The sequence below is a fragment of the Mya arenaria genome, chromosome 16 (assembly GCF_026914265.1).
Source record: "Mya arenaria isolate MELC-2E11 chromosome 16, ASM2691426v1".
In the NCBI taxonomy this organism is placed as follows: Eukaryota; Metazoa; Mollusca; class Bivalvia; order Myida; family Myidae; genus Mya; species Mya arenaria.
The window spans coordinates 4,066,549-4,076,421 of NC_069137.1; the positions used below are offsets into that span (position 1 = coordinate 4,066,549).

Below are 9,873 nucleotides of genomic sequence, written 5' to 3' on the forward strand. Positions count from 1 at the left end.
TAGTTAGATTTAACCAATGAAAGTTGTACCCCTTCATCGGTGCTTTGAAAAATAATTAAAGGACCCTGTTTGAAGCAAGTGCTTGCTCTTTCACGGGTAATCCTTGACCGAGTGGTCTTAAAGAATACATTCAGTGTTCTCTAACCTTAAAGTCGATTAAAATTTCAATATTATAACCAAGTACCACCAGGAAGTATCTTTGGAAAATGCAAAATTAAGCAAACAGTTTGATTTTTTAGATTTATTAGTGAAATATGCATTTTGATAAAACAGTTTTCTGAAAAGGAATAATAAAACTACACATCTGACTCATAAATAACTTCTCTGGTTAGATCCGTTCCCTCTGCAGAACATATCTGTAATACAATGGAACGTTTTTAATTTATTTTTCAAACGGGGCAATCAAAGAAACACAAAATACATAATTTCCTTCTTTGAATTTAAGATTTAAATATAATCGAAAAAGTATTCAAATTGTCCGTTTTGAGGATTCAATTATCACAGACTCGCATATGTGTACATGTGTTTCGACACTTAAGCAAACTACATTCAAAACATTGACTTCGACCTTTGGGATATACAATATGATTGGTATTATTTGCTTGGCATGTCCTTCGAATCTGTTCGAATAAATTGAATACATTTATTTAAGACAGATATATTATTTTCTTTGATTTTCGTTGCTGCAATAGAACAGTTAGGCAGCGTGCATTGTTAAACATATTTGACCTGTTTGTTTCTTAAACAAAACTGCTTAGCTTTAACCTGTTTGCAGGGACAAGTAATTTGTAGAGCAAATTTTATTTCAGATATATTACAAATGACAAACATATGATGCGTTATGCAACAGTAACATTTACGGTCATGAGCGGCTAATCACTATTAAGGAAAATATAGATGAAAGATGGCGATGATGTGGCATAATCTCATATAATAGTTAGCATCAATCTTCCTAGTACCGAAAGGGATTGCATATTAGCATTGTGAAATAAACATATCACCACAATAAGCCGCCCCAAAACACACCCACGAGAAATTATGCTGCATATATAGACAATTTTAGAAAATAATATAACATTTAGAACAAACGAGTATAATACATTAGTTACATATATGACCCAGTAAGATTAAGTGTTCCCATTACATGATTACCTTCAAACATTCATACGCTCTACTCTCTGACAACAGACTAACTCATTGGTACTGTAGTGTTTAACAGTGTAAATTATTACTGTAAAATATGTATGATAATTAAATCGGTTATCATTGTCAGAACACCAAAATCAGTTACAATTTGTTTTCAGCTAATATATATTTTGTATTGTAATTTGGAATCATCAAGCAATACTCTTTCGTATGTTACCTTATTTAAGGTATGAAATTTCTAAGCATTGATATTAATCATCACGCTCAACGGAAGTATAAAACAATAAACATTATGTGTACCTCAAATACTTAAGAGTACTTAAAACATATATGTTTGTATGAGCCACTGTACCTGATTGTTCAAAGTTCTATTTATATGAATATGGCTAATGGCTGCCTATTTAAACAACAGGGATATACCTTAAGAGTGTTACATGCCGAGTCACCAGACGATCCTTCTCTAGACTGCTCCTTCAGTTTCGACCTGGAATAAATAATTAAATTTAGTTTTAGAAATCATTTACTTTGGCTGATAAACTATTTCTGGCCTGGAAAAAGATTCACTTTGTCTGAAAAGAACAAACTTTTAAGATAAAAAAAATCTTTAACTTCCGCTGGAAATTCATTAAATTTAGATGTCGCGTTCAATGACTTTGGCTAGAACAATTATAAAATATGTGAAAATTACTGAAGTAAACTGTAATATTTCATGATTTGAACTAAAAAAAATATTAATAGCATAGTCTATGTATTGAACTGAAAAACAACAACATTAACTTGAACTATAAACATTAATAACTAAACAATAAACATCAATCAATTAAACTCGAAATATTTTAACTAATATGTTTATTATAATTAAACAATTAACTTAAGCTGTACAAATAATTAAATAATATTTGCAAGTAGTAAAATAAATTTAACTTGAATAGTGAAAACATAAGTTTTAACTGTATATAGTAGTCACTTTAAATATGACAAGTATTTAGAGGTATCTTAGCAATTATGAAACAAGAGCCATGCCAGGGGATGGCAACACATCTCTTGATCACATAATAAAGGAGCATAACGCTATAATTCAATGTACGTTTTTTATTGTAACTGATACCTTTTGACATGAGTTCACTGAGAAAACTTCGCTGACATCATAGTAGTAGTAAAAGTAGTAGAAGAAGCAGTAGTTATATTAGTAGTGGATGTAGTAAAATAAGCAGTAGTTACAGTAGTAGTGGAAGTAGTAAAATAAGCAGTAGTTACAGTAGTAGTGGAAGTAGTAGAAGAAGCAGTAGTTATAGTAGTAGTGGAAGTAGTAGAATAAGCAGTAGTTATAGTAGTAGTGGAAGTAGTAGAAGAAGCAGTAGTTATAGTAGTAGTGGAAGTAATAGAAGACGCAGTAGTTATAGTAGTAGTGGAAGTAGTAGAAGAAGCAGTAGTTATAGTAGTAGTGGAAGTAGTCGAAGAAGCAGTAGTTATAGTAGTAGTGGAAGTAATAGAATAAGCAGTAGTTATAGTAGTAGTGGAAGTAATAGAAGAAGCAGTAGTTATAGTAGTAGTGGAAGTAATAGAATAAGCAGTAGTTAAAGTAGTAGTGGAAGTAATAGAATAATCAGTAGTTATAGTAGTAGTGGAAGTAGTAGAATAAGCAGTAGTTTTAGTAGTAGTGGAAGTAGTAGAATAAGCAGTAGTTATTGTAGTAGTGGAAGTAATAGAATAAGCAGTAGTTACAGTAGTAGTGGAAGTAATAGAATAAGCAGTAGTTATAGTAGAAGTGGAAGTAGTAGAAGACGCAGTAGTTATAGTAGTAGTGGAAGTAGTAGAAGAAGCAGTAGTTATAGTAGTAGTGGAAGTAATAGAATAAGCAGTAGTTATAGTAGTAGTGGAAGTAGTAGAAGAAGCAGTAGTTATAGTAGTAGTAGTGGAAGTAGTAGAAGACGCAGTAGTTATAGTAGTAGTGGAAGTAATAGAATAAGCAGTAGTTATAGTAGAAGTGGAAGTAGTAGAAGACGCAGTAGTTATAGTAGTAGTGGAAGTAGTAGAAGAAGCAGTAGTTACAGTAGTAGTGGAAGTAGTAGAAGACGCGGTAGTTATAGTAGAAGTGGAAGTAATAGAATAAGCAGTAGTTTTAGTAGTAGTGGAAGTAGTAGAATAAGCAGTAGTTATAGTAGTAGTGGAAGTAATAGAATAAGCAGTAGTTACAGTAGTAGTGGAAGTAATAGAAGAAGCAGTAGTTATAGTAGTAGTGGAAGTAATAGAATAAGCAGTAGTTATAGTAGTAGTGGAAGTAATAGAATAAGCAGTAGTTATAGTAGTAGTGGAAGTAATAGAAGAAGCAGTAGTTATAGTAGTAGTGGAAGTAATAGAATAAGCAGTAGTTATAGTAGTAGTGGAAGTAATAGAATAAGCAGTAGTTATAGTAGTAGTGGAAGTAATAGAATAAACAGTAGTTACAGTAGTAGTGGAAGTAATAGAATAAGCAGTAGTTATAGTAGTAGTGGAAGTAGTAGAATAAGCAGTAGTTACAGTAGTAGTGGAAGTAATAGAAGAAGCAGTAGTTATAGTAGTAGAGGAAGTAATAGAATAAGCAGTAGTTATAGTAGTAGTGGAAGTAATAGAATAAGCAGTAGTTATAGTAGTAGTGGAAGTAGTAGAATAAGCAGTAGTTATAGTAGTAGTGGAAGTAATAGAATAAGCAGTAGTTATAGTAGTAGTGGAAGTAATAGAATAAGCAGTAGTTATAGTAGTAGTGGAAGTAATAGAATAAGCAGTAGTTACAGTAGTAGTGGAAGTAATAGAAGAAGCAGTAGTTATAGTAGTAGCGGAAGTAATAGAATAAGCAGTAGTTATAGTAGTAGTGGAAGTAATAGAATAAGCAGTAGTTATAGTATTAGTGGAAGTAATAGAATAAGCAGTAGTTTTAGTAGTTTTAAGTAGTAGAATAAGCAGTAGTTATAGTAGTAGTGGAAGTAATAGAATAAGCAGTAGTTATAGTAGTAGTGGAAGTAATAGAATAAGCAGTAGTTTTAGTAGTAGTGGAAGTAGTAGAATAAGCAGTAGTTATAGTAGTAGTGGAAGTAATAGAATAAGCAGTAGTTATAGTAGTAGTGGAAGTAATAGAATAAGCAGTAGTTATAGTAGTAGTGGAAGTAATAGAATAAGCAGTAGTTATAGTAGTAGTGGAAGTAGTCGAAGAAGCAGTAGTTATAGTAGTAGTGGAAGTAATAGAATAAGCAGTAGTTTTAGTAGTAGTGGAAGTAGTAGAATAAGCAGTAGTTATAGTAGTAGTGGAAGTAATAGAATAAACAGTAGTTATAGTAGTAGTGGAAGTAATAGAATAAGCAGTAGTTATAGTAGTAGTGGAAGTAGTCGAAGAAGCAGTAGTTATAGTAGTAGTGGAAGTAATAGAATAAGCAGTAGTTATAGTAGTAGTGGAAGTAGTAGAATAAGCAGTAGTTGCAGTAGTAGTGGAAGTAGTAGAAGAAGCAGTAGTTATAGTAGTAGTGGAAGTAATAGAATAAGCAGTAGTTATAGTAGTAGTGGAAGTAGTAGAAGAAGCAGTAGTTATAGTAGTAGTGGAAGTAATAGAATAAGCAGTAGTTATAGTAGTAGTGGAAGTAGTAGAATAAGCAGTAGTTATAGTAGTAGTGGAAGTAGTAGAAGAAGCAGTAGTTATAGTAGTAGTGGAAGTAATAGAATAAGCAGTAGTTATAGTAGTAGTGGAAGTAGTAGAATAAGCAGTAGTTATAGTAGTAGTGGAAGTAGTCGAAGAAGCAGTAGTTATAGTAGTAGTGGAAGTTATAGAATAAGCAGTAGTTATAGTAGTAGTGGAAGTAGTAGAATAAGCAGTAGTTATAGTAGTAGTGGAAGTAGTCGAAGAAGCAGTAGTTATAGTAGTAGTGGAAGTAGTAGAATAAGCAGTAGTTATAGTAGTAGTGGAAGTAGTAGAATAAGCAGTAGTTATAGTAGTAGTGGAAGTAGTCGAAGAAGCAGTAGTTATAGTAGTAGTGGAAGTTATAGAATAAGCAGTAGTTATAGTAGTAGTGGAAGTTATAGAATAAGCAGTAGTTATAGTAGTAGTGGAAGTAGTAGAATAAGCAGTAGTTGCAGTAGTAGGGTTAGTAGTCGAAGAAGCAGTAGTTATAGTAGTAGTGGAAGCAATAGAATAAGCAGTAGTTATAGTAGTAGTGAAAGTAATAGAATAAGCAGTAGTTATAGTAGTAGTGGAAGTAATAGAATAAGCAGTAGTTTTAGTAGTAGTGGAAGTAATAGAATAAGCAGTAGTTATAGTAGTAGTGGAAGTAGTAGAATAAGCAGTAGTTATAGTAGTAGTGGAAGTAATAGAATAAGCAGTAGTTATAGTAGTAGTGGAAGTAATAGAATAAGCAGTAGTTTTAGTAGTAGTGGAAGTAGTAGAATAAGCAGTAGTTGTAGTAGTAGTGGAAGTAGTCGAAGAAGCAGTAGTTATAGTAGTAGTGGAAGTAGTAGAAGAAGCAGTAGTTATAGTAGTAGTGGAAGTAATAGAATAAGCAGTAGTTATAGTAGTAGTGGAAGTAGTCGAAGAAGCAGTAGTTATAGTAGTAGTGGAAGTTATAGAATAAGCAGTAGTTATAGTAGTAGTGGAAGTTATAGAATAAGCAGTAGTTATAGTAGTAGTGGAAGTAGTAGAATAAGCAGTAGTTGCAGTAGTAGGGTTAGTAGTCGAAGAAGCAGTAGTTATAGTAGTAGTGGAAGTAATAGAATAAGCAGTAGTTATTGTAGTAGTGAAAGTAATAGAATAAGCAGTAGTTATAGTAGTAGTGGAAGTAATAGAATAAGCAGTAGTTTTAGTAGTAGTGGAAGTAATAGAATAAGCAGTAGTTATAGTAGTAGTGGAAGTAGTAGAATAAGCAGTAGTTATAGTAGTAGTGGAAGTAATAGAATAAGCAGTAGTTATAGTAGTAGTGGAAGTAATAGAATAAGCAGTAGTTTTAGTAGTAGTGGAAGTAGTAGAATAAGCAGTAGTTGTAGTAGTAGTGGAAGTAGTCGAAGAAGCAGTAGTTATAGTAGTAGTGGAAGTAGTAGAAGAAGCAGTAGTTATAGTAGTAGTGGAAGTAATAGAATAAGCAGTAGTTATAGTAGTAGTGGAAGTAGTAGAATAAGCAGTAGTTATAGTAGTAGTGGAAGTAGTCGAAGAAGCAGTAGTTATAGTAGTAGTGGAAGTTATAGAATAAGCAGTAGTTATAGTAGTAGTGGAAGTAGTAGAATAAGCAGTAGTTATAGTAGTAGTGGAAGTAGTCGAAGAAGCAGTAGTTATAGTAGTAGTGGAAGTAGTCGAAGAAGCAGTAGTTATAGTAGTAGTGGAAGTAATAGAATAAGCAGTAGTTATAGTATTAGTTGAAGTAATAGAATAAGCAGTAGTTTTAGTAGTTTTAAGTAGTAGAATAAGCAGTAGTTATAGTAGTAGTGGAAGTAATAGAATAAGCAGTAGTTATAGTAGTAGTGGAAGTAATAGAATAAGCAGTAGTTTTAGTAGTAGTGGAAGTAGTAGAATAAGCAGTAGTTATAGTAGTAGTGGAAGTAATAGAATAAGCAGTAGTTGTAGTAGTAGTGGAAGTAATAGAATAAGCAGTAGTTATAGTAGTAGTGGAAGTAATAGAATAAGCAGTAGTTATAGTAGTAGTGGAAGTAGTCGAAGAAGCAGTAGTTATAGTAGTAGTGGAAGTAATAGAATAAGCAGTAGTTTTAGTAGTAGTGGAAGTAATAGAATAAGCAGTAGTTATAGTAGTAGTGGAAGTAATAGAATAAGCAGTAGTTATAGTAGTAGTGGAAGTAATAGAATAAGCAGTAGTTATAGTAGTAGTGGAAGTAGTCGAAGAAGCAGTAGTTATAGTAGTAGTGGAAGTAATAGAATAAGCAGTAGTTATAGTAGTAGTGGAAGTAGTAGAATAAGCAGTAGTTGCAGTAGTAGTGGAAGTAGTAGAAGAAGCAGTAGTTATAGTAGTAGTGGAAGTAATAGAATAAGCAGTAGTTATAGTAGTAGTGGAAGTAGTAGAAGAAGCAGTAGTTATAGTAGTAGTGGAAGTAATAGAATAAGCAGTAGTTATAGTAGTAGTGGAAGTAGTAGAATAAGCAGTAGTTATAGTAGTAGTGGAAGTAGTAGAATAAGCAGTAGTTATAGTAGTAGTGGAAGTAATAGAATAAGCAGTAGTTATAGTAGTAGTGGAAGTAGTAGAATAAGCAGTAGTTATAGTAGTAGTGGAAGTAGTCGAAGAAGCAGTAGTTATAGTAGTAGTGGAAGTTATAGAATAAGCAGTAGTTATAGTACTAGTGGAAGTAGTAGAATAAGCAGTAGTTATAGTAGTAGTGGAAGTAGTCGAAGAAGCAGTAGTTATAGTAGTAGTGGAAGTAGTAGAATAAGAAGTAGTTATAGTAGTAGTGGAAGTAGTAGAATAAGCAGTAGTTATAGTAGTAGTGGAAGTAGTCGAAGAAGCAGTAGTTATAGTAGTAGTGGAAGTTATAGAATAAGCAGTAGTTATAGTAGTAGTGGAAGTTATAGAATAAGCAGTAGTTATAGTAGTAGTGGAAGTAGTAGAATAAGCAGTAGTTGCAGTAGTAGGGTTAGTAGTCGAAGAAGCAGTAGTTATAGTAGTAGTGGAAGTAATAGAATAAGCAGTAGTTATAGTAGTAGTGGAAGTAATAGAATAAGCAGTAGTTATAGTAGTAGTGGAAGTAATAGAATAAGCAGTAGTTTTAGTAGTAGTGGAAGTAATAGAATAAGCAGTAGTTATAGTAGTAGTGGAAGTAGTAGAATAAGCAGTAGTTATAGTAGTAGTGGAAGTAATAGAATAAGCAGTAGTTATAGTAGTAGTGGAAGTAATAGAATAAGCAGTAGTTTTAGTAGTAGTGGAAGTAGTAGAATAAGCAGTAGTTGTAGTAGTAGTGGAAGTAGTCGAAGAAGCAGTAGTTATAGTAGTAGTGGAAGTAGTAGAAGAAGCAGTAGTTATAGTAGTAGTGGAAGTAATAGAATAAGCAGTAGTTATAGTAGTAGTGGAAGTAGTAGAATAAGCAGTAGTTATAGTAGTAGTGGAAGTAGTCGAAGAAGCAGTAGTTATAGTAGTAGTGGAAGTTATAGAATAAGCAGTAGTTATAGTAGTAGTGGAAGTAGTAGAATAAGCAGTAGTTATAGTAGTAGTGGAAGTAGTCGAAGAAGCAGTAGTTATAGTAGTAGTGGAAGTAGTAGAATAAGCAGTAGTTATAGTAGTAGTGGAAGTAGTAGAATAAGCAGTAGTTATAGTAGTAGTGGAAGTAGTCGAAGAAGCAGTAGGTATAGTAGTAGTGGAAGTTATAGAATAAGCAGTAGTTATAGTAGTAGTGGAAGTTATAGAATAAGCAGTAGTTATAGTAGTAGTGGAAGTAGTAGAATAAGCAGTAGTTGCAGTAGTAGTGTTAGTAGTCGAAGAAGCAGTAGTTATAGTAGTAGTGGAAGTAATAGAATAAGCAGTAGTTATAGTAGTAGTGAAAGTAATAGAATAAGCAGTAGTTATAGTAGTAGTGGAAGTAATAGAATAAGCAATAGTTTTAGTAGTAGTGGAAGTAATAGAATAAGCAGTAGTTATAGTAGTAGTGGAAGTAGTAGAATAAGCAGTAGTTATAGTAGTAGTGGAAGTAATAGAATAAGCAGTAGTTATAGTAGTAGTGGAAGTAATAGAATAAGCAGTAGATTTAGTAGTAGTGGAAGTAGTAGAATAAGCAGTAGTTGTAGTAGTAGTGGAAGTAGTCGAAGAAGCAGTAGTTATAGTAGTAGTGGAAGTAATAGAATAAGCAGTAGTTATAGTAGTAGTGGAAGTAGTAGAATAAGCAGTAGTTATAGTAGTAGTGGAAGTAATAGAATAAGCAGTAGTTTTAGTAGTAGTGGAAGTAATAGAATAAGCAGTAGTTTTAGTAGTAGTGGAAGTAATAGAAGAAGCAGTAGTTATAGTAGTAGTGGAAGTAATAGAATAAACAGTAGTTATAGTAGTAGTGGAAGTAGTAGAAGAAGCAGTAGTTATAGTAGTAGTGGAAGTAGTAGAATAAGCAGTAGTTATAGTAGTAGTGGAAGTAATAGAATAAACAGTAGTTATAGTAGTAGTGGAAGTAATAGAATAAGCAATAGTTTTAGTAGTAGTGGAAGTAATAGAATAAGCAGTAGTTATAGTAGTAGTGGAAGTAGTAGAATAAGCAGTAGTTATAGTAGTAGTGGAAGTAATAGAATAAGCAGTAGTTATAGTAGTAGTGGAAGTAATAGAATAAGCAGTAGATTTAGTAGTAGTGGAAGTAGTAGAATAAGCAGTAGTTGTAGTAGTAGTGGAAGTAGTCGAAGAAGCAGTAGTTATAGTAGTAGTGGAAGTAATAGAATAAGCAGTAGTTATAGTAGTAGTGGAAGTAGTAGAATAAGCAGTAGTTATAGTAGTAGTGGAAGTAATAGAATAAGCAGTAGTTTTAGTAGTAGTGGAAGTAATAGAATAAGCAGTAGTTTTAGTAGTAGTGGAAGTAATAGAAGAAGCAGTAGTTATAGTAGTAGTGGAAGTAATAGAATAAACAGTAGTTATAGTAGTAGTGGAAGTAGTAGAAGAAGCAGTAGTTATAGTAGTAGTGGAAGTAGTAGAATAAGCAGTAGTTATAGTAGTAGTGGAAGTAATAGAATAAACAGTAGTTATAGTAGTAGTGGAAGTAATAGAATAAGCAGTAGTTATAGTAGTAGTGGAAATAATA

General features: G+C 32.4%; 1 protein-coding gene across 1 annotated transcript in view; it reads right to left on the reverse strand.

Moving 5' to 3' along the window:
* Positions 1–233: 233 nt before the first annotated feature.
* LOC128222370 (uncharacterized protein PF3D7_1120000-like) overlaps positions 234–9,873 on the reverse strand; it is a 75,706-nt gene continuing 66,066 nt past the window's right edge. Inside the window, exons 16-17 of the mRNA XM_052931345.1 lie at positions 1,567–1,630; positions 234–356 (exon numbers count right to left, since the gene is read on the reverse strand). Of these exons, the coding sequence (XP_052787305.1) occupies positions 297–356; positions 1,567–1,630 (124 nt within the window). The 3' untranslated portion in view covers positions 234–296. The remainder of the gene's footprint in view (positions 357–1,566; positions 1,631–9,873) is intronic.